At 40.9% G+C, this 24,896-nt stretch overlaps 2 protein-coding genes across 4 annotated transcripts in view; one reads left to right on the forward strand and one right to left on the reverse strand.

Annotated features, from left to right (window-relative positions):
- Positions 1–23,810, forward strand: LOC138619557 (pleckstrin homology domain-containing family G member 4B). 2 transcript variants are annotated; one of them, XM_069696122.1, is made up of 24 exons: positions 1–215; positions 5,030–5,227; positions 6,312–7,551; positions 10,726–10,929; positions 11,560–11,683; positions 12,247–12,340; positions 12,868–12,954; positions 13,266–13,382; positions 13,675–13,773; positions 14,005–14,147; positions 14,241–14,379; positions 14,488–14,610; positions 14,708–14,872; positions 15,087–15,958; positions 16,796–17,045; positions 17,406–17,495; positions 18,144–18,368; positions 18,574–18,744; positions 18,835–19,012; positions 19,145–19,261; positions 19,521–19,799; positions 20,696–20,922; positions 22,186–22,256; positions 23,484–23,810. In XM_069696122.1, exons 1-23 carry the CDS (start codon positions 147–149, stop codon positions 22,228–22,230), a joined length of 5,256 nt encoding a protein of 1,751 aa, XP_069552223.1. In that variant the 5' UTR covers positions 1–146; the 3' UTR covers positions 22,231–22,256; positions 23,484–23,810. The 2 variants fall into 2 exon arrangements, with proteins under 2 accessions (XP_069552223.1, XP_069552224.1); XM_069696123.1 differs by lacking the exon at positions 22,186–22,256.
- Positions 23,561–24,896, reverse strand: part of LOC138619558 (uncharacterized) — a 4,697-nt gene continuing 3,361 nt past the window's right edge. For both annotated transcript variants that reach the window (XM_069696124.1, XM_069696125.1), the window contains 3 exons: positions 24,830–24,886; positions 24,635–24,742; positions 23,561–24,508 (listed from right to left, as the gene is read on the reverse strand). In XM_069696124.1, coding sequence (XP_069552225.1) covers positions 24,410–24,508; positions 24,635–24,742; positions 24,830–24,886 — 264 coding nt within the window. In that variant the 3' untranslated portion in view covers positions 23,561–24,409. The remainder of the gene's footprint in view (positions 24,509–24,634; positions 24,743–24,829; positions 24,887–24,896) is intronic.

A 24,896-nucleotide genomic window follows, 5' to 3' on the forward strand; every position in this document is an offset into this window, starting at 1 on the left:
AGAGACATGGGGGAGAGAAATGGAGCTGGACCTGTTGATATCACAGCAATGACTTACAGCAGTCACAGTGTGGACTGTTAATTCTGTTGCTTGGAGTATATTGCACATTATTTATTGAAGTTTTGAGGGGTTTTTTTGGTGCCTAAATGCTGTCGCTAGGCAAAATGCACTCCAGAGCAAAATCCCGGAGTTGTGACAACTACCTGAGCATTAAGGTACGAGCTTGAAATATGTATTTGTCACAGTTTAACTATAACTTTTTGGAAGCTACTGATTCTGTGCGTGTGTTTTTACATGTGTTTTAACAAACATTTCCCTTTTTCTTCTCTGTCTTGGATGCAAACCTGGTTGTTCCACGACTGTGTTGTATGTGTTAGTATACACATTCCAGCAATGGATGATTTTAATGTCACAGCTCAGAGACAGCTGTTATTTTGACTTCTTGCACTGTAGTCAAAACATAGCAAGTAGCTTTTTATACATGCATTATGTGAGTGAAAAGGGAGGGCAATATGTGTGCTGAGCTGGGAGCATGTTATTCCTTAATATATGAACACATCCCTTTATTTTCTCTCATTTTTTTTCATGAAAGGAGCAAGTTTGTGTTTTCAGAAAAAACGAGGTGAATGGGAGTGTAATTCCTCATCTACTGCTTTGTAAAGTGTTGAATTACAACTCAAAATAGTAAAGTCTCACAGTGCTCAAAGACAAATTAGATGTCCAGTCTTGATAGATGAGCTAAACACAGGATTTGGAGACCAAAGCTTATAAATAGTCAAAGCTTGTATTTATTTCTTCAGTAGGCAGATAGGTAAACAGGACTGAATAACAGACTACTTATCAGGGGTCAGTGAAGTACACAAGTTTGTTTCCTCTCTGATATGTTGTTGTGTTATCATCCTCCCACTTGTTTCGGAATGCACTCCTTCTATATTTACCCTGCAGAGGTATCAACAGAATTTGTTAGTCTCCTTTGTCTCTGCTGTCAATGCTCATCTCTACTCTGATTGGTCTGAGGACCTCCATTTACTTGTTATCTTCTTTGTTGGGTTTTCCTTGTGCAAAGGCATTATTACTGATGTGAATCCGTGTGTTTTTATACAGTGAACATCCATCTATGGCGTCAGCGAGGTGCCGCTCTGGAGGAATATCATGTCAGTGCTGTTTTTAATCCTGTGGACAAAGTCTTTAGCTCCCTGCTGATGACATAAATCAAATCTTTCTGATAATTAATGTGGGAATCTGTAAAAACGTCCCCTCACTGCTTCATTAGGTAGCTGTAGTTTTATTTGTAAAACACTACAGCTCTGTCACTTTGATCTTTTTTTTTTTAATGAGCCATATATAAAAACAACGTTGGAAAGGTAAACTTGTAATGGCCTGTTGATTAACAAAAATATCCCTCTTATTGAGGGGCTTACTGTAAATCCATAAAAAGTGTAATATAAAGTTAAATTCAAAACAGTGCCTTTTTCTGTAGACATGTGGGTGGCCTGGTCTGTCACGAAGCAGACTTTTCTGTGTTGGTCACACAGTCATTGTGCCCCTCTGTGGGTTAAAGTTTATCTGCCAAGATAACATTACAAGATTTACAACGTGTCTTTTTACAATGTCACATTACCATGTAATGCTTTTCATTCACAGAGAGATGGAGGTTCTTTGTATATGATGTATATTTAATGTTGTGTGCTCGACAATGTGTCTTAAGCTGCTCTTGCGTTAAGAGACTTACGTGAACTCAATGTTTTGGTGTAACGGAGATCTTTGTCTTTAACTAACCTTACTGAGTTGGTCATCTCTTCATGACATGACTACTAAAGACTAAGGTTACTCTTAAATTCATTAGGAGTACAGTAGAGTCCCTTCCCCTGTCCTTCCCTCTCTCCCTCTCATTTATATAGGATTTAAATTGGTACAGATCAAACGCTGAATCAAACTGAAGGCTCAATGGGGAGGTCTCACTTGGGTCTTTTGTTGGCATCCTGGCACCTGGCAGCAAGGCAGGTCTGAGCAACCTGTGGCCTTTGTCAGCCTTTGAGGCTGTTAGCAGGTTGGTTAGTGAGCAGCCTGTATGGGGGCTCCAGGGCTCTCCTGTTACACTCCCCTGGTGGCTTCATGCTCCACTGGAGGCCTGGTAGGCAGCGTCTTTTGTGTCCCTGACCCACTAAATGTGTCAGTGACCACCTCATGTTCACTCTCTCTGTCTGTCTCTTTCTCTTGTGATGCACTCTTTTTATTTCTGCGCCTGACTCTGATTCTTTCTTTTTCCACTGTGCTCTCTAACACATGATTGAAATGGATGCTGTGATTTTAGACTTGACATTTGACTGGGATATGTTTGATGAATTTAATGTGGTCAACTTAAAAAGGGTTCCGCTAATTAAACTGAAACTAAAAATTTCAGGTTTTTTTCAGTGTCTTCTTAACCAGGACTTAACAACTGAAACTTCAACAGAATCAATCCTCTTTGCCTGTTTCATTGAGAGACAAAACCCCCATCGTGTAGCCTACCTACTCGCTGCCTTCCCCTCTTGAACAGCTGGTTTACCAACGGCACAGACAAAAGTGTCCCACCTGGAGCTTAAGGCCATTAATTACCACCTCAGTCACACACAAGCAGCCGCTTACAAAGCATCAGAAAGGGTGGGACTTCCCAACTTGCTCCTGTCCAGGCCGAAGCTCTGAAGCTAGACATACACAACTATACACACTGCATTCCTGTGTGGCTCAGAGCGGATGGGAAGCTCGGCTCCGGTGGCTAAGCTCAGTCGTTCTGCTGAGACATGCAAATATGTCTCGCACTAGACAGGTGACGCTTAATGAAAGGCTTCAAATGCTTCAGGACAGTGGAAAGCTACATATGTTTTACTTTCATATGATCTACAGGGTGATGATGTAGTATACACCTCTAAATGTAAACATCCAGCTATTGTTCAGTTTGGATTACATAGACAGCCACTCCTGTGCAAGGCGATGACTGGCTTTTGAATTGTAATTGAGATCAAATCTCAGCTATGTTGACTAATTGTTCTTCAGAACACTGCTCCTGTCACTACCGCTGTGTTTTTTTTTCTGCTTTGGAAACATGCAGAGAAACTTGCTGGCCTGTCCTAACGATGTGGCGAGGGCTTTCCTTCCATTGTTAGCTTTCCTCCAATAAAACACCATGTTATTCTTCTCCTCCTGGGTGCAACAGTGACTAATGCCCAGAGACATTTTTGTCTCACTAAAAGCAAGCTGACTGCTAATGGAAGTGGGTGTTTTGTTTCTGGGCACCAACACTGTACAGCACATACCACTTAGAGAGGCGGAGTGCACAATGAGCGCCTTGTAGTAGAGTCGTGGCATGTGTACGAATGCGCTGAACTGTACTGCCTCTCCTCTAATTGATGGTGCTGAGCTGCTTAGATCAACAGGACAGATCCTACAAAGGGTAAAACATGGGCTGTCTGACAGGCAAACAGTACAGGCCATCTCTTGATTTCTCGCCAGCGGTTTTTATGCACTTTCATTGTCATGTAAATGTGTACATTCAAGTGAAAGTAACAAAACAGTCGTGATGTGCGGCATATTCAAACTCTGCATTCTTCGACATGCTACAAAGTTGTTATAGTGTGAGACTTTCCCTGGCATTGCTATTCATCTGTGTGCTTATCATTGGAGACAGATGTCTCTATTTCACTGCTGTGTTCCATCCAGGAAGGACAGATAGCAGAGTGATGTTTGGCCTTGGCTCCAGCTGCATGGAGGGAGGTCATAGCCTGAACCATGGGCATACCTACCGCTGCAGGTCAACCTCATCCAGGACTGCGCTAATCCCAAATGTCCTGTTTTATCATTAGACTAGTTGTAACTAACAGTGTTGGACATGTCATCTGTTCTGTTGGGGAATGGGCGGTGTTGGCGGTACAGGTCATGCAGAGGTCGGATAATATTCGGCGATGACACAGTTGGTATTATAGGGTAATGTTCCACCACCGTGGACACAACCGGAGTCCAGTATGGACTTTCCAGTTTGACTGTTTGTGTCCACTGACGGTGGCGTCACTCTCACCAGGTGTTTCCCCTCACTGGGATGGCTGATATTCCCTGTCATGTTCAGACTTCCTGACTGTCAAGCTAAGCGGGATCATGCACAGTGAATCATGTGCAAACACAACTGTATGGTTATCTAGTTGTATTATTGTACAGTATACAGATGTCTTTTAATTTGATTATAGTTGTACAACATTTGATCGATTGCAATGCAAACTGTCTAGACTAGACGTTCCCAACCAGGAGTCCCACAAATGAATCTGCAAGGTCAGAAGATGATAAAGACTTTTCTCTCGCTTTAGCTGGATACCTTACACATTTGAAAATCTTTTGAATGAAACTCTCATGAAGGAAAAAAAAATCTGCCTTTGGTTGACCTGCTCAACCCTTTTTCATGCCATAACTTTTAATACACGTATCGGTGTCACATTTTGCCTCGCCTTGACATGAAAAGTAAAGTGTCTCAAGTTTAGTCACCAAAAACCTTGTGGTTAGGTTAAATGGTTGCAATTTGGTTTGGGTTTGGCACCAAAACTATTTGGTTGGGGCTTACGTAAAGTAAATCCACATTGACTTTCACTTTCTTACGGAATCGAACACCAGTCATTTGAGTGAAATTATCCAACCACCCCAACATCCACACAGACTTGATCAGTGTTTGTACTTTGTCACATGACCTCGTTAACGTGCTGGTGGGCTGGTCATACATTCATGTACTTTTCGCGTTTATATGAATCAAAACATTGACAAGCTGTCCTCCAGTTCATTGACAGGTGTCTTACATGCTTTGGCATCATACCAAACTGACCTGCTCACAGCACGTGCCCACACCAAGGCCACAAATGACACATTGCATGCTTGCGTTACATATTGTAATGTTTTGTTCTATCCTGAGAAGAAATGCTTCCGACGTGGCTCTGAGCATTGTTGTTATCACAACATATTTATTGTTGCACAATTTATCTGACGAAACATGTCTCTAATTTTTCCTCAGGACGCTGAGTCTTTGGACAACTGTATCCAAAACACCTTGTCTGCCCTGTACCATCCCTTCAGTGCCACCGCTGCCACCGTCCTCTGGCAGCTCTTCAGCGTGGTGGAGAGGCAGTATCGTGGTGACGGCCTCCGCTGTCTCATTGACTTCCTGCTTCCTGCCAAGAGGATCCTGCAGATCATCCAAAAAGAAACCTGTGTGAGTACTTGATAGACGCGCTACCTGAGATTAGATTAAGGAATCCAAGAATGCCTTTAGGGATTTGTTGCAGTATTTCTTTTGGGGTAGAGCACAGTGAGAGATTTACTTGGTACTAACCTCTGTAATTTCCTGCGTGACTGTTGGAGATGCTTTACTCAGTTCTGTCTTTGGCTTTGATGTGTTTGAAATAGTAAATTTAAAGAAAGGTGCAGTGAGGACACACAAAGGAAAAAAATAAACTTAAAGCCCCACTAGGACATGTTTCACTGTAAGGACATATTAACTAATTTGCTCAAATAATGAGAAAAAAAATGTTGTGCCAGAAGAGCGTACTGCTGAGTCTAAGTATTTCTGCTGATTGGGAAAAGTGACGGTGAGAGGGAGTTGATTATTGTTCTGAAAACGAGCTGAAAAGCCGTCATCCTACTCTGACAAGGGAAAACAGAGGTAAACTGTGGTTTGCTTGAGAGGCTGCCATGGACTCTTGGATCCAAAGTTAAACTCAATATTCTCTTTCACAAGCTTTGATTGCTGTGGGTTAGAGCTCTAGGACCAAAGCACTGAAACTTTATTCCTCTGTATTCATCTCTCTGGTGATTACACTGTGACGATAGCCATAGAGCAATAGTTTCACCTAAGCCTAGCCCCTGAGAACAGCTTGCTGTGCATGAGAGTCTTTGTACTAGAGGCAATATGAGAGGCTTCAGAGGAAGATCACATCCTCAGTCCTTTCCCTTGACATTCATAAGGGATGAAAAAAGCCAACACTTGAGCACCGTGTCTTTGCTCTTAGGATCTGTTTTTATGCTGTCACAACCAAGATTTGTGTTGCGGTTGCTGCGAAACCAGGCCTGATGAGACAGGTTCTTGTCTTTAGTCGAATGATCGCTGACAGTGATTCATCCGCTACGTCTCATGAAAACATGTTGTCTCTCTATTAAAGCCAAACGTGTGTTTGAACACACACTTTGCAGATGTCAGTTGAAATGATGCAAGTTGTACCACAGCTGAACCATGACATACAGATGATAACAGTGTTTTATGGGAGTGGGTATTGAATGACCTCTCTGTTTTCTCTCAGGTAAGGTTCAGAGGCTTGCTGTTCTATCATGAGGGATGGCCTCTCTGCATCCACGAGAAAGTCGTCCTGCAGCTTGCCCCTCTGCATAAAGTTCGACTAAAGCAAGGAGACTTCTACTTACAAATAGTCCCTTTAGGCCGCAAGGCTGCCAAACTAGTGATAAAATGTTTGTCGGCCAGTGGGCAGGTCATTGCAGAAATCCCCATTTCAGAGAGCATGTATGGCAGCGTCTTCACAGCTGAGTTCTTGCAGAATGTAACACGTGACAGAAACCTGCACCCACTACAGAACTGTCTGCTTACCACCGGTACGGCTGTGTACAGGACACCGTGGAAGAACGTGGTCAACCCGTTATTCGTCAGCAGCACGGCGGACGCCATCATGCAAGCACACTGCAGCAGAGGTGGCTTCCGTGGCCACCTCAGCACTTGTAGCACCAGCGGATCCACAGGGACTCTGGACAGCCACCGCAGCTCAAGAGAGTCCCTGCACTCTCAGGGAGCTGACTCCATCTTCTCTGAGCCCACCTCCCCAAACAGAAACCACATGGACTCCAGCAGTGACAACCACAACGTCAGCACAACTGAGCCTGCAACACCCATCATTAAAATCGAAAGGCCTAATGAGGAGTTTGGTATAGGACAGGGGGATGAGGACAGTAGTGAAAGAGAGAGAGGACCAGGGTCCAAGATGCTCTCTTTTAGTACAGACCTCAGTAACCCAGGCGCTCGCCGCCGCCTCCCAAGAGATTCTGTGGCCTTTGAAAGCAGGAGACTTTTCAGAAAATCGTACATGGAGGCCCTGCAGAACCCGATGAGCCTTGGGTCGAGCTCTGAATCCATCCTGGAGGAAAGCCCGGAGCACAGTGTTGGCGTAAGAGACAGAACAGTGACACCAGGCAGCAGCCCTGACACGCGCACCTCTCCCAGAGAACATTTATCTCGAAGGTTGGGCAGCCGGGGCTGGCTCAGTGGTGATGACTCAAGGCCCAGCACACCTTTGCTTTACTTGCAGAGGGGGCTGAGGAGCGCTGAGAGACGGGCAGAAAGGCGCTCCAAGTCACTGGAGAGGACTAACAAGGCAGGACAGGTTAAAGGTCACCGGGAACGATCCTCATCTGGTGGCTCAGCGGGAATCTCTCCCAAAAAGCTAATGAATGGTTATGCTCTTCGTTTTGGGAAGCTGGATGTGGAGGCAGCATTTCTGGGCACTGAGAGGAGAAGCAGCAAGGAGGAGTCAGGTATGTCCTGCTTTACTAATGTTCAACCTAATGCTCTCAGTGCACTGAGATTACATTTGAAATAGTCTGTACATTATCATAACACCCCGAATGGGCCATGTTGCATAAATACCTGAAGTACATTTTGCTCAGAATACGTCTGTTTTTTACCAAAGTAAATTTAAAATGTAATACTTTTAATTTAACATCAGCACAATGTGATTTCCAACTTTTACTGAAGGAATAAAAGCAATTTTTGTTATTGACAATAATCTGAAAACCCAACAATGAATTTAACTCCTGTGGAGCCAAAGTTAAAAATGCACCTATCAGCCACACTGGGTGACATGTTCCTTCACCACAGCATGATGGTTTATTTTGAGTTGACGCCACTCACAATGTGTTGCTGTTATAAATATACACTAGTGTACCAAAATATGTATTAATCTATGGACAAAAACAGTGCCCAATAAATGTACCATTTATCCCTGACTGAGTTCTGCTGTTTTGGGGAATTGCATAAACCTTTTCAAAAATGTAATATGTATTTGTACAAGCAATTTTGAAGTAGTAATGTGCTCTTCAACAAATACTTCTACAGTTTGGCTTTCTCCAGCATTTCTTGAATCATAATGAGAGCCCATGACCTGTCATTTATCACTTATCAAAAAACACAACCTGAGGTCATGAAAACCTCTTAATAGCTAGACGGTGGGTTTTCACCAGGGTGTGCAATGATGCCCTGCAGCAGGACTGGTTACAACAGTTCATCAGATGGCTGGAGTCGGAGTCGGAGTAACGACAGCTCATAATTCTGAAGCATTAATGCTTTTGTTGGTGACAGATTGCCTTTCAAAGCCCACACTGGTTTTTTTGGCACGATAAGGGGACAGGTACGGCCCTACCCTGGAAACAGAACTTTAGTCACAACCCTGTGTTTTCTTTACAGCTGTCAGTCTGTTTTGTGTTGTGTTGTTCTAAACTCTGTAGCTCAGGAAAGCAGTGATGTGAGAGTACCACCTAGGGAGTCATGCTGTTTTTAGAAGGTACAGCTTCTTCCGTCAATTGAAATGTGAGGTGAAAAGTGACTGAGTTTAGTAAAATCTCTGAATCCTACCCTTGGACAATACCAGACAATATTTGTTAATATTAAAAAAAAAAAAAAAAAAGATTTTCAAAGGTGAATGCAAATGTTTTAAATGCACACCACTCGGCAAAAATACAGTAGTTAAAGCACATCGCTGCTGCGTTTGTGAGATTACCTCAGAGGGGATTGTATTTCAGCTCTTGCGAAGCAGGTTTCTCACAGCGACATTTCAAAGGCAACAAAGGGTCCTGTAAACCCTGTAAACCGAACACAGGGACCCCAGCATCCCACAATGAGATGACCCTGCAGTGTTACTGGGGCTGGGGGCTGCACTGATCCCAGATGGGTTGCATCATTTACAAAAGTTTCCTTTGTGAACCAATCAGCCACTGGGGATCCATGGAAAAACAAAGTCTTTCAAACTTTGCTAGTGTCTTTGGAGAGTCCATTAACTCTAGAAACACGAGACGTAACCTGCACTGACTCATACCAGTTTAAAAAAAAAAAAAAAACATAATCCGGAAGAGATGAATTACTCCGCAATATCAGAACACACTCTCCGTCATTTATGTGATCAATAAGTCAAAACCCCAGCAGCTGCTGCTTATTCACCTCTTTGGTGGCTTTAAAATGTAAAAAAACAGACTTTGACACAGAACAATACTCAGACAGCTTTACTCAACATGTGTCACTTCCTCTCAAAACAAAGCATTTTAGGAAACATGCAGCAAACACAAGCCTGGTCACACAGTCGCACAGGAAATGCACTAACTGTTCGAAGACAATAGAGGCTGAGCTGGGAGGGTTTACCGTCACTGAACAGAGCAGGACAATACAAGAGGCCTCAAACTGTTAAAAAAGACCAAATTCAACAAGCATCAAGCACAGCTAAGTAATTATAGATCTACCCACGGAGTTGGCTGGGCAATTGTTTAATGTTCAGTTTTAGGCCAGTTAATAGTTTGATGACTTGAGTTTTCAAAACTGTCAGGGCTGTTATAGTGTAATTTTAGATGGCATTTTCAGTGATCTCATTAAATGTTTGTGCCAACTTTTGTCTCAGCCTGGTTCTGTTAGACTGTGACAACAATAGGAGATAATATTTTCTATAGTACAGCTTTATAACCAAGGGAATTACCTGGTGTGGACCATGCCGCCATTTGAGCTGCCTTCCTGTGCAGCTGCTGTAAGCGTGCAAAGAGTGAGCAGCAGACATAGTGACTATTACATTTCAGTCATGATTTTTGTCATGAGCACAACAAATAAAATACCTGGAGCTATGTTTTTGAATCCTTATACTAGGGCTGCAGCTATTTTTTTTTTTTTATTATCAAATAATCTACCAGTCATTTCCGGTGATTTTGATCCAGTAATCGTTTTAAAATTTGTTTTAAAGATTCAAAAATAGTAAAAAAAAAAAAAAAAAGAAGCTCCCTATAGCCCACAATGGCATTATGCTTTGTCTGACCAACAGTCCAAAGTACCCATATGTTCAGATTATTATCAAATAGAAAAGAAAAAAGCAGCAAATTTGCCATTTGAGAGAATCTTCTAGCATTTCTGCTTCAAAAAGTACGAAAGGAAGAATTATCCAAGTCATTTTATGTTAATCAAATCTTTGATTAATCGACTAATTGTTGCAGCTCTTACTATGCATGTCCATTTTATCCCTGTCGTTGACACTCTTCTTTGGCCAAGACACAGGGAAGTATCAAGCAGAGTGCATACAGATACTGTATTGTGTGAATATTTGCATGCCGATTTGCCGCCTCAGGAACAGGATCAAGTCTAAAAACTGTGGTACCGCTTGAGAATGTCAGGCAAATCATTCCTGTAAACAGAGCCTTGAGGTAGGCAAGGCTGAATAGGAGGAGGTGAAGATATGAGTGTGTGACTCAGGCTGACTAAACACCTGGACTCCATGATGACTCAGGGTGAACTCACGAATAAAGCACGCCTAATGAACACTTGTTTCAAAAGGAGTTACTAAGAGAAAGTACAGTGTTGAAAGATTCTAATTTGTATTGGTTACACTGTATTTTTAGTTGCTCAGTGAACATCTTTTAGACACTCAGAGTTGTTCTCACTGTTTATGTTTATCTCTACAGGACAGCATGATGACAGCATCAGCAGTGAGAGCGGGCGGCTTAGAAGTAGTGGAGAAGAACCACACAGTCCTAAAGCTACCAACGGGACGACCATCAGAACGGCTTCAGTACAAAGCTCCTCCTATGATGATGATTCAGCCTTTCCCAAACTGGTGTCAGAGGTCAACCAAGAGCTGCTCACATCAGGGGCTGTGATATTGCCAGGTAGGGGACAAGGCAATGGGACATATCAGCTTTCATTCCTGCCCATCAGGTATTGTCTTACAGGTATCTTTCACATATTGGCCAAATCGTTCCAAGTCTAGTATCTCTTACATTACACATAATTGTGGGAAAACGTCATTCAGTTTATGAATAGTGAACCGTGCTCAAATGGACAACAGAAATTAGTTTTTGATGGACTTTGACCTTTGTCTTTCAGTCTCAATCATTTATGATCAATGTAGAGTAATTCAACGATGAAATAACTCATCTGTAATATCTAAAAAAGTTGCAAGAAATGTCTGTAAAATCATAATATCCCACATGTCCAGTGCTTCTTATCCACTGCTGAAAAATTACAACTGGCCTTCTGTAGCATATACGACAATCATCCCCAAATTCGTTTTTGCATAATTTATTTTATTTGTTTATTTCTGGATAGTATAGGGGTTTATTATTTTGCAGTCCTTTATTAGGCCATTGTTTTTCCCCCTCATTTTCGATTTTACAGAAATTCATGAACCTTTTTGCTTTAAGTAACATTAGTTTGATATTTCATTGACACATTCCTGTTGTAGAAAGATAGTAGATGTGCATGTGTTAAATGTTGACCCCCTACCTTCTCTCCTCTAGGAAACGGAGATCGCAGTGGGAGAGCCGTGCTGCAGGTGTGCACGAGAGCTCAGGTGTGGGCCGGTGAGACTTGCACAGTCAACGACCTGACCTGTTTACTGGGCTACTACTACTCGACTCTGCGGTGAGTCACACATGCTTCGGTTTATTTTGTCTGGGTTAGGAGATCATTTTGACACCTGTCATTTCTCCTGAGATGAAACTCCTACTGTCCCATCAAAAACGTTTCATACATTTAACAATTCTAGCACTTTTCCAGTGGTCCTCTACACTGCAGCTGTTATTTAGAGTTTATAGACAAATAACATTCTTGAAGAAATGTCACTCTTTTTAGATACAGAGTATTGTCAGTAAACTTGAAACACTCATTATTCTGACAGGGTCTTTCCAGTTGGCTTATTTGAGCATATCTGTTCCCAATTAGATTTATAATTAAACATTGCAGTGTTTTTGTAAAGCAGTGTAATACCTACATTCGTCATGGCTATACAAAATACATATTTTACATTGAAATCCAACAGCAGTGGAATTAAAATGGACTTTCACTGTGTCTAAACTCAATTTTAAATGTCACAAAGTAATCGTATACTACTGTCTTCTCATATAGGCAGGGCCTATTTCTGTGTTATTGCAAGCAATCAGGTGTTTGACAAAGACAGTGCACTAACTTTAATACTCTGGTTTTAGGAAGGAAAGGCGTGATCAAGGTCTGACTGTTGTAATAGACAGCAGAAGGCAACAGCCTGTTCCAGCTCTGTTGTCATCTCTTTCTGAATTTCAGGTGAGTGGAAAATATGTAATTACCCTCCAACACACTCAAAGAGTCCTCAGCGCTGTAATGTCAGAGTCTTCTGAGCTGTAATGCCATGTCTCTCTATCAAAGTTATTATACTCTGTCATTCGTTACACGTTTCCTATTGTTCTGCCTCTCAGTCTCTGGCACAGTTTGAGTTTTTTTTTTTGAAGAGGCACACCTTAAATTTGTAGTGACTGTACTTCCAAGACATTTCTCTGAAAAAGGCTGCCCTCGGGGCTCTTGGGAAGAAGCCTGCCCTTACTTGTTTGTTTTTAACCACACACTGTGAGTGGGATGACTTCAACCGACTCACAAGAGACGTATCATCATATTATGATAATTACTTTCTTGCTGATATAAGGATGATAGTTCTGCAAACCATAACACATACATCAGAAGTCACTTTAAACGCCTGTTTCACAATATCTAGCAGTTCATGATGTAAATCTATATGCAATATAGTTTATTGTCTCTAAGTGAATATAACATTTCTTGTGCTTGTTTTTTCTCAGACTTTGGTACCGAATGCACTTTATTCAGTTCTGTTCCTAGTGGACAAGGAGGCAGCCGCCAAACCTGAGAGAGACATCAGTGTACAGGTAAATAAAGACCATTATTATCAGGTGGACTAAAGGTGTTTCCAGTGACGTGTTCATGTTGCTGACTTGAGTCTAGCCTCAAATGAGGTATACGCAAGAGTTCAAATCCATCAAGTCTGTTTGTTACTGGATTTAAGGCTTGTTGGATTCTTATGTAATCTCATCACTACAAGCTACGATGGCAGAGATTCGGGGTGAGCATGAATTGGCCTGCGGAGAGCTAAAGTTTCGGTAGATTTGAGGCAGAACAGGAGGCACACTTTGACTGAAACCTGGACGTTTGTTTATATTTCTTCTTTTCTTTGGCACAGACTGAGACACTGTCATCTCTGAAGGCCCTGCTGAAGCATATCGATCAAACCCAGCTCACACGAGACCTGGAGGGCACCTTCCACTATGACCACAAACACTGGATCCATTTCAGACAGGTGGGTGTGACGGAGGCAACTGGACTGTGACCAACATCATAAACATATTTGTAATGTCCCTTAAGAGATTGGAGAGGGTGAGGATACCCTCTGAAGAGTATTTATTTTCACTTAACATTGACAGATGCTCTAATTGCTGTTTTGCCAGAGTTGCGAATAGTTACAGGAAATTATCTCTGAGCCAGTTGAAACATGATCTTTTTAATATATTGCAGTATTACTGTTTAGACATTGTTAGTGCTACTAATCTCCCACCATCTTTTTTCTCTGTCGTCCTCTTTCTCTCTCTCAGAAAATTGAACCATTTGCCAGCAGTTGTAGTGCAGCCATCACCTCCCTTCAGGAGTCTATCAGCACACTGAGCACCAGCAGCGACATGAGAACCTCCAAGGTCAGACCTAAATCCTGCAGGCGGTCTGCCCTTCTGATTTGTGTGTCTCCACTGACACATAATAGTTTTCTGCCAGTATTTTTCTTTTTAACTGGAGTAAACAGTTCAGGAGTTGTTGTTTTTTGTTAGCCTTTATGAATTTTGTTTCGAAATCAACATGAAGCAAATATCTAACTTTATTTGTGTCTGGAAATGTTTGATTTTATTTTCCACAATGCATCCTTAAAACAGGAGGTTTGTGAGGTGATAGAACAGCAGAGGCATCTCATGAAGTGTGTACTAGATGACACCCGTCTTAACAGGCTGCGTCTAGAAGGAGGAACTGTACTTGCCCGCATCAGGAAGGAAGAGGCCTGTGACAATGAGAACTACAGGTACAGCTTGAAGACAGTCACAATTTGTAGTGCCATTGACGACAAAATCAACTTTTCATAACGTGTTTGATTGCATTTTCTTAAATTTTTCAGGAATACTGTTGACATGCTGAATGCGCTGTACAACCAAGTGGATGAGGAGGTTCATAAGCTTGTGATCCTTTCCAACAAGTCACAGAAACAGTTAGAGAGCCTGCTGGAGATGCACAAGTTCGAGGAGCAAACACAACAGGTGGCCTAGAATTTAATTTCCATCAGATTTGCAGATCTTCGGTTTCTTTTTCATCTCTGTTGACGAAAAGGAAACCTAAGTCAGTAAACAATGCTTTTCTCTTCTCAGATCAAAGTCTGGTTCAATGTCGCGGGAGAGAAGCAACTCACACCTTTGGAATCACTAACTCTGTCTGTGGCCAAAATAAAGGAGATGAGAGAGAGCCTGAACCAGTTTCTGGAGGAGTCGGTGGTAAAAACAAATTGCAGCAGAACAGAATCCTTTCCATATTAACTTTTAAATGCGCCTGCTGTTGGCTGCTAATTTGATGTAATTGTTATCCTGACAGCACCAGCAGAGGCATGGTTTGCAGCTAGTGAAAGAGTCTCCGGAATCCCTCCCAGGTTCGGTTCTGTTCGACTTCAAACAACATCTGGGCTCCATGTTAAGCAGAGTTGAGAAGAGGAAGGCTAAGCTGGACATCCTAACCAACCTGTATGAGTTCTATGACTCGGTAAGAAAGAAAAAAAAAAAAAAATCTGTCTGTATCCTGTAAAAAAAAGTATTGTTACATTTTATCTTAACATTTCGAATTAAGCATCTTCTTTAATCCAGACTGCTTTAGAAGGAGAAGACAGAAGACAAACTATTGGAACTGGAACTATTTGTTTTTAACCATATTGTGTATCTATCTCTGGTATAAAGAAACCACTCTTTTATGTCTGTAGGCAAACCAGTGGATGGACCACTGTCAGGATTATTTCCGTCACCTGAGTCTGGACAGCACAGCTGTAAGGTTTTCACCTTCTGTGGTGCAGATCCTGCAGGATTACTGCAACGAGGCATCCAAGTTCTCCATGGACAACTTTAGCACGCTGAATGACATGGTGCTCTCACTGGAGAGTCCTCAGCAACTGCAGCAGTGGAACTCTGTGTGGCACAAATGTCAGCAGACCAAACAGCAGCTTGAGGAAACTTTGGCTCGAGCCATAACGGAAGCGCCGAACTCCACGACTGTTGATGCGGTGGATTCTTTAAAGACTGTAGAAAGTCAGACTGTCACCCCAGAGGAGCATGTAGCTAATGGGTGTGTGTGTTTACCTGGGGCGATTACGTCTTTGACTTTTGAGGACAACAAGAATCACTCTGCTGGACCTTTCTCCAAGAGCCCCTCCAGTTCAATCTCATCTTCGTCACACTTTACCTTCCCCCCCGACTGTGAGAGCAAACTGAGGCAGAGTCCATCCATGTTTGAAGACACGGACAGCGACTGCACCATCGACTCCACCATCTCCTGCCACTCCGAGCCCATCTACTCTGGAGCCTCTCGGCTCCGCAAGCAGCCAATGAAGAAGATCATGAAGAAGACCATGAGTTACGAGCTGACCCCGAGAGACAACAGTCACTCGGATGTTGGCCACATTCATGGCTATACAGGTGTGTACATTAAGGGGTTGGAGGTGGCCAATAACGTGTCGGCAGAGAAGAAGCTGCAGAGACCTGATGTGTTGAGCCCTGCATTGGGCCGCAGCCGCAGCATGTCTACGCCCTCCAGGATCCATAACAGACGCAGTGACGGAGACGGCAAGAAACAGAGCAGGTGAGGAAGTAAATCTGTGATACTAAGCTTACACTGGGGAATTACTTTATGTGAATCCAGTTTATGCTCCATATATAGGACATGGACAAAACACTAGAAACACTTAGTACTATGATTTTAATGACCAACCACAAGATACAACCACATTTTGGCATTCAGACAAGCCTCAGTCCTGATCAGCCAGTCATAAGGACTTCAATGAAGTGTGGTTGCTTATTAGGAAAGTGTTTTAAAATCTCACAAACGAATACATCTGTTTTTAATCTGTTATAAACAATTTGGAATTTGCCTTATTACAAATGTGGTTTAGGTTTGGTTTAAGTTAAAAACATCTTCTCTTGTGGTGTTTCTATTATTTTGTCTACCCCACATCCTAATATGTCAAAGTTATTGTTATATTAGTCATAGACATTCCTACCTTAATATAGTGATAATATATACAGTGTATTGTTGTTTTTATGCTAATGGTAGGAGCTAACAATAGCCTTTAGTATTGATTCATCTCTTGGTTACTTTTACAATTGATTTATTAAATATTTTGACTATTATATGTGGAAACTGAAACATTTACATCACTTTTTTCCCCAGCCCAAGATGAAATTGTTCCTTTTTTATAACGAACAATTCATAATGAAATAAAGATCTTCATTTGAGATGCTGCAATTAGCAGGTTCTAGCATTTTTCTTTAATAAATAGTGTAAAATTATTAATCAGTTATCAAAATCCCTACTACTAGTTACTTTTTTTTTTTTTATTATCTGAAACCGTTTGGTATCATATTGTTCTGAATAATATGCCCTCTTAGCCTTATGCTGTTGCATCTTTCTGTTTGCCAGTAAAGTGCAGCACATCATGGATGAAATGATTTCCACAGAGAGGGAGTACGTTCGCTCGCTCAGCTACATTATTGAACACTATTTCCCTGAGATGGAGCGCCTCGATCTGCCTCAGGACCTGCGGGGGAAGCGCAGCATCATTTTTGGGAATGTGGAGAAACTGTGGGACTTCCACACTCAGTACTTCCTAACAGAGCTGGAGGCGTGCGCCCACTCCCCGCTGTCCATCAGTAGCTGTTTTCTCCGACACGTGAGTCCAGACAGTCAAGAGCGCCCTCACTTAGGACATTAGCGTCAGTCTAAAAACAGCACTTAGATCTAGTAGCTCCCATTAACAAAAAGTTACTGAAGTTTTAAACAGCAACTTAGTGTCATGTTTCCAGTGGAGTGTTATAGTTTCACTATACCATAGTTTCATTATTGTTTCTATACCAATGTACTTAAGTCACCTCTGCAACAAACTCTGCAACAAAGCTGGTGGCTGAACCCATATATTTACAGTTTTGGCCTCTTGGGAGCTGAATCGTTCATTGTGTTAAACAAACCATGCTGAAATGTCAACTTACTTTATGCTGTAGTCAGTGTTGTAACTTGTTAATTTTGTGTGCAGGAGGATCAGTTTGGAATGTATGCTCTGTACAGCAAGAATAAGCCGCGGTCAGACACTCTACTCAGCAGCCACGGGAACGAATTCTTTAAGGTGTGTCTGGAAACTCTGGTCCTGGTTACTTTCTTTTCAAAACATAAATGCATGATGTTTTGGTCTTACACTAAGTAGATCACAAACAATAACATGCATATGAGAGCCAATCACTTTGATGCTTAAATTATGACTGGTATATTGGTGTTGAGGTATATGACAAAAAAATACAAACTAGAAATAATATTTGTTAAAAACTAAAATAAAAATACATCTCATGGGCCTCTGTGGATGCAAGTGTCCAGTTGTCATGGAAATAAATGGCGAGATCATAAACCCTGTGTTGTCTGTTTGAGGATTTGAACAGAGATGTTGGAGTTGATTTCAAAACAAGTACACCATTATATACCAAGTCCACTAGAGAGCACTGAAAAGTTTAGTTTTCAAATGTAGAATGTGCCGCACAGTTCTTATCTTTGTCATTATTCTTTAAAGGATTTTTAACTGTTGAAAATTACATCAGTGGATGTTTTCTAAGATTTAATAATACTAATAGTCATGTTGGCAAAAAACTACATGTCTAACACTCAACACAGATGGATTGGATCGGTATCAATTAGCCAATGGCCTCAACTGTAAGTAGTCCCATTTTCATGAGTAATAATAGCACACTAATCCTCCTCCCTGTTTGTCTGTTTCTCTCTCCAGAATAAGCAGCTGGAGCTCGGGGACAAGATGGACTTGGCGTCGTACTTGCTGAAGCCCATTCAGAGGATGAGTAAATATGCACTGTTGCTCAAAGACCTGATAAAGGAGTGCAGCCAGTCCCAGGAGCAGGAGCTCAGTGACCTCCGCACAGCAGAGGAGATGGTCAAGTTTCAGCTTCGCCATGGCAACGACCTGCTGGCAATGGATGCCATCCGGGGCTGTGATGTAAGCAGTAATACACAGGCACACAGCCACAAAGTACAAGTACTGCTCAACAATATTATAAGACAGTCTGGCAGGACAAAGGTCATTAAAACTATTTTTGAAATGGAGGTCATCTTGTTATGTAAACAGTAAAGTGAGGTCAGAATCCCATCAGGAATTGTATTGTTCTCTCTGACGCATGTGAGCGGCCATGTTTCCTCTCCAGGTGAACCTAAAAGAACAGGGTCAACTCCGCTGCCAGGATGAGTTCATAGTCTGGTGTGGACGCAGGAAATACCTTCGCCACGTCTTCTTGTTTGAAGACCTCATTCTCTTCAGCAAGACCAAGAAGATCGAGGGAGGATATGACATTTACATCTATAAACAGTCCTTCAAAGTAAGAGTTTATTGCTTGAGGAGGATAGTTTTTGCAGTTTCTAGATTGTTTGTTTAACATAGTTTCACTTCTATATTTTTTTCTGCACAGACAGCAGAGATTGGTATGACTGAAAATGTTGGCGACAGCGGCCTTCGGTTTGAAATCTGGTTCCGTCGAAGGAAGTCACAGGACACATTCATACTCCAAGCCAGCTCTGCAGAGGTCAAGGCAGTGTGGACAGCTATTATTGGCAAGATCCTGTGGAGGCAGGCGCTCAGGAACAGAGGTGTGTTTTTCTGTCAGATTATACAGTTTTTCACAAACTATTCATTGCATCATTCAGTACCAATACAATGACATACAGTTATTTCTATGCACACATTATGCCATTAAAGATCTTTAATTTTTGTGATTGTAGAGTTGCGTATGCAGGAGATGGTGTCCATGGGAATTGGAAGCAAGCCTTTCATGGATATCAAGCCAAGTGATGCAGCCATTAGTGACAGAGCCATTGATTATATCATGAAGGGGTCAGGTGAGCCGGTCTTGTGCATTTATTATTCCTACCTTCTCTGCCCCATTTCCTCTCCAGTTTCTTTCTAAGAGCATGTATGGGTTACTTATTTAATTCAGATACACAAAAACCCAGCTCATGTTTGCAGAAGTCATTACAAACGCAGTAATTCCTTTTCAACCCTTAATTATCATCATTACCAACCACAGGATGTTTATACATTTGGCTTGTACACTGCTCCTGTTATCTAACGGCTCACACTGTTTGTCTCCACCTGCAGAGTCTCGGACCAGAGCGTCCATTGCCGTGTCTTCATTTGAACACGCCACCTCATTCAAGAGGCCTCACTCCACCATCTCCAACAGCAGCACCTCCTCCTCCAGCAGCCAGTCGTCCTCCTCCCTGCTGGGCTCGCTCAATCTCCACCTGTACTCCTCACCCTCTCACCCACACACACATTCGTACTCATTAGGCAGCGTTCCCTCTTTTGCCCAGTGGCCCTACGACTGCATAGAGGAGGATGAGCTGGAGCAGGACTCTGGGAGCCAGCCCTCCATGAGTGAGTGGATACTTTTCTGTTTAGTGTATCTGTTGATTTTGAATAATAAAAAACAATGAAATGTCAGATGACAAAAAATAATAGTATACAACATTTTCTGTGTGTAGGATTTAGGAGGATCTATTGGCAGGTGGAATATAATATTCATTTTAGAGGGCCTTTCATGTTTTTTTTGCAAGTTTCGTTACCACTGTCAATTCTCTTACGAGCTTGGGAGGGAAGGTTGAGGTGATGAGTGTTTAGTTGGTTGCAATCTGCAACCTCACCACCAAATGTCACTAAATGCTCTGCTCTTTTAAATAACTGGTTGCTCACTTCTTTGATGTCTTTTTGTTTACAAGAAAGGACTTTGGCAAAAAGAAATCAGCAACTTATTTGTGCCTTACCATCATTTTTCTCTGCAGTTTTTTATGTATGGACACATTTTCTGAAGTGTCGATGTTGGAAATGAACTATATTTGATTTAAATATTTGTCATCACTGTCCTCTTGAAGCGAGAAACACAACAACCTTATGATTTGTACAGTTTAAACCAATCAAATTCATAAAAAAATAATGTCATGATAATAATGATTGTAATAAAACAAACAAAGCAAGTACATAAAACATATACAATTAGCCTTAAAGCCTTTATGTGTAACATTTGTAAAGGAGTGCAATCTGTGCATCTGTGTCTGTTTGCTGCCTCCACTAGGAGCTGCGAAAGTGATCATTTCAAATTTTACATACTGTATATTTATAAACACATAAAATATTTCACAAACTTGGTAGCTGCCCACAGACTGACTAAACATTTCAAACTCTTGGTTCAGTATTTAGTAAAGACAGTTCCTTGTTTATTGATCCTGTATTATTTTAACAATGTATCTTATATTTCTCTGTGTGTTGTGTGACAGTCACTGAGAGCTCAGAAACATCCTCCCAGTGCACGTCGAGTGACAGCGTAACAGGGCTGAGCCCCCTCACCATACCCGGGCATGCCAGCATCATTATGGACTCCTACAACAACAATGAGCACTCCTCCTTCCTCTGCTCCTCCACACCTTCCTCCTCCATAGCATCTCCCTCAATATTCCAGAAAGATGAAGACCTCCAGCCGCAGGGCACCAAGTTCATCACAGCAGTGAGTGTTTGATTACCTTCCTTATTATGATCTCTCATTAAAATGAACTAATGTCACGTAATTGCAGACATCATGCTGTTTCATGAATGTATTTTGGGAATATTTATTTAAAGATTGGCTACAACGACACTCGTTATATTTGGTGGCCCTCTGTGGTCATGTGTTTTCCCTCAAGCTGACCTTTATAGAGAGGCCTGAACACATGAACACATTTCACTTCATTTTTTTTTTCTATTTGTGCTCTTTCATTGGCCATGTGTCAAATATGAGCAGGTTCAAGGATGGCTAACCACCTTAACTACTGAATTTCTTTCACTCTCTTCATGTCTTTGTATAATTTTTCTGATTACATTACTGCGTAATTTTACATTTAAAGAAGCTGTGTACCGTATTTATGTTTGTAACTTCCCCTTTTCATTACTCCTATGATAGTTTTCATGTCAAACTTTTGATAAGAATTTAGCTTAGTTAGTGTATTGCTTTATATTACATCCTCGTAAGCCCGATGAGTAGTTTGGAAGTTTGCCAGTTTATGAGGAACGCTTTGCAAAAAGCAGTGCAGTGTAATACAGCAACAATAAACTGGCACAGTGTTATGGGCATTTATGTTTGGGGTTTATTTTTTTTACAAATATTTTAAATATTCATGTTCATCACCCTTGTTTACTCTGATTTCATGGAAGCAAAACATAATATTTTACTTTTTTTTTTTAAATGTAAAGACAGTGATGACAGGAATGTCAGCCAGTGAATAAAGTCTAAGCTCAAATATTCTCATCATTTTATAGTGTGTGTGAAGTATTTTTTGCATTTGTTTTAATTGACAAACAGCGATAACAAAGGTTAGACAGACAAGTGATCAGAAAACTTGTACATAATTTAAAAAAAAATCTAAAGCCAGGAAAATATTTGTGAGTTTGAAGAGAGTTTTGGATGTAAATTATTAAACCCTGATTAAAGCCTTAGACCAGTCAAAGTTTGGCAGTTATATTAAACTTGTATTTATTTATCTAACTAGAATCTATAAAAATCTGAACCTGATCCAGTTCTTCATGTAGAGAAGTCAATGTTTACATGACCACATTTTTTCCCTCACACATTACTGTATATCTATGAAAGGAGTCCTCATTTTTAACCTGTGCAGGGGAACTAATGATTTAAATAATCAGCAATGTTTTTAGAACAGACAGGGAACTTAAAGACAAGTAGTAGAGAATAGTTGCAGCTTTAGTTTCACTCACCACCTCTTTTTGTTTTTACTAGAGCACGACCTCTCATATAGCAGTAGGCCTCTCTACAGTGGTCTGACTCAGAGCTGAGGGGTTTTTAGCTCAGTAAGTAACCAGTGTCACAAGAGTGGACATCTGTGTTGTTCCCTTCACAGCCTCATTAACAACTGTGAGGAAGTACCCGTGGCCTGAATACTAATCTGTGTGGAAATGCTTTTGGTGCCTGTGTCGTGTCGTGTGCTGCATGGCAGTGTGTCCTGATGGGTTTAGTGGGCTCTCCTCCTGACGTCTGGTTTGTCTTGTAAACATGTGACTCTTTTTTCCTGTTTTCTCTCTTGGTTTCCTCATCCTTCTCATTTTCCTCTGTGCATCCGTTTGACATGAGGGTGAAATGTATGATATCACATGTTCTCAAGAGTATGTATGTTTGAACACGTGCATGCTGTATTACAGCCTTTGATTTCGTGCTTTGGAATGCATTCATTGTTTATGCCTAAGTTTTGTGTTTTGAACAAACTTTTGAACTTGTTATTGTTTTCTTTATTGCATGTGATGGGGGAAAATTATATTTCAGATAGCACACCTTAGCCAAGATAAAGACAAAATGTCGCAAAGCAGGAAGCAGTATTAAAGTGGACAACCAGGGGACAGTAGAGAATGGAGGGAACTGTTACATCTGTAGTTAGGTTTAAGTATATTGAAAGCATGTGTGATAAATAAGAACTGTTACCCTCTGTTGTACGGCCTAAATGGCAATGAATCCCTTAGTTGTAATCATTTCTTTCCAAAATTATTGCATTAAATCTACTTTTAGCCTAGAAGAAACATTATAATGTCCAAAATCCAATTGCCTCTCTACGTTCGAAACATTTTCAGCTCAAATATTACAGAAATAAAAACACATTTTGATCAAAGTTTCAGCAAATAGTTCAAAGGCTTTTTAATTTCGGTACAAGTTAACAGCTAAAGGCTACCCTATGGAAACATGTAGTCATAAACATCCGGTATAACATTATATAAATGTTATGGACCTGACTTATTGATTATGTTGATGTTGTCTTCCTTAAATTTATAATTTGAGCTGCATTTTGGTCACGTTCTTGATCTTGTATGAAACACTGATGACTGGACTTGAGCAGTGAGAATTTTAGGGTGACAAATAATGAGACTACGAATATTGAAAGAATTCTGCCATGTTGTTTTACTTCATAAAAAGGGCTTTAACTGGGCTTCTTTCCTTGACTGGCATTCTTAAAATTGCATGCTTACTCAAGTAAAATTATTTTGATTGCATTTGTAGATATTACATTTTTTTTTTGTCTTCCTTTGCAGCTGTGATGTCCTCAAGCTGAATACCCTAGCAGTTTGCTTTTCACAACAAGTGGATGGAAAATAAAGAGGAGTCAAACTTCAAAGCCTTTAGGACTTTTAATGGCTAAAGCTCAACCCTTACATGACATTTCATTATGATACTGTAAATTGACACATAATATACACTTATGATGGTACGTCAGAGGTCTGTACATTAAGTTTTAATGAACTTAGGTATGTGTTTATATTGTAGATGTAATTTACAAAACAAAAAATAGCAGATAAATTCAGACAATGTTCGTATTTCTCGTCGCCAGTTGTACAGATGATTAAAATGTTTTAAACATGTCATTGTATTTATTTCTTTGCCACAGACAAGTTTATTGTGAACTTATTCTCGCCTAACTAATGACTGCATTGGTTTAAAAAAAAAAAAAAAAAGAAGAAGAAGAAAAAAAGCAGGACCGTGACAAACAAACCCTTCATTTTTCTCTGAAGCTTTCTGTGCGTGAAACCATCTGAAAGTGTGAATGCAGCTAAAAACAAACAAGATATTTCCACTGATAACCAAGTATAGAATGTAAAACCACACATGCAGAGAACATTGCACATGGATAGACAGAAGTGCACTATGAGATCCACTACTACCGTTACACAGAGACGTAGATGTTGAGGAGGATGAAGGGTGGTTTTTTTTCTTCGCATGAGAAACGCTGACATTTCCTTACCACAAGTCTTGTGTTCTCAGTCCGAGTCGAACATCATCCGCACACCACAGCTCAGCCTCTACAGCTGGGGTTTGAACTCCAGTATAGGTATTTTAGAGAAGTTGCAGAAAGCTACATTATGTACAAAAAAAACATAAATTGCCTGGTCCTCTATATACAAACAGTTAATTTAAAGTATACAATCTTCAAATTTTTTCTCAAAAAGTTTCAGCAGTTTGATCATGGTGATTTTGGGTGTTTCTCTTTCACGAACCAGAAGCAGAGAATGACAGAGAGGAAAACCTCAAACCCCAACAGACAAAGTTCCATCACCTCCATCTGTCAGAAACATAAAGATCATTAAATGTTCAGTGGTTTTCTATTAGAAAACATGTATAAATTTCTTTTACTAAATATGGCCTTCTCTGAAGTAATCACTTTGTCATATTCTTAACATGGTCGTACCCTCAAATGCTGATCATTTTCGTCATTCCAGTAAGCCAGGTCCACACTTATCAGACAAGCTCCAGCCATAGCCACAATAATGCAGCCACAGTTGACTGCAAAGGACACCTGTGACAACATAACACAGTAATCTTTTAACTATTAGTCACCTCTGTAAATGTATTATTTGTCAGGATTTTATCAAGTTTTACTTACTGATAGTAATGCTGGATACTTGAACAACAAGTTGGAAAGAAGTCCGGCTATTATAAGCTGTAGAGGA

This window comes from Brachyistius frenatus, unplaced genomic scaffold (genome assembly GCF_029030835.1).
Source record: "Brachyistius frenatus isolate BFR_SWC_R1_liver_20210118 unplaced genomic scaffold, ASM2903083v1 Contig_20, whole genome shotgun sequence".
In the NCBI taxonomy this organism is placed as follows: domain Eukaryota; kingdom Metazoa; phylum Chordata; class Actinopteri; family Embiotocidae; genus Brachyistius; species Brachyistius frenatus.

Excerpts from the sequence above, each read along its gene's own strand:
- LOC138619557 (XM_069696122.1), top strand. The coding sequence starts at position 147 with ATGCTGTCGCTAGGCAAAATGCACTCCAGAGCAAAATCCCGGAGTTGT. Across the intron at positions 12,955-13,265 it reads AGAGAGACATCAGTGTACAG|ACTGAGACACTGTCATCTCT; the intron begins GTAAATAAAGAC and ends TCTTTGGCACAG. Across the intron at positions 18,745-18,834 it reads TCTATAAACAGTCCTTCAAA|ACAGCAGAGATTGGTATGAC; the intron begins GTAAGAGTTTAT and ends TTTTCTGCACAG.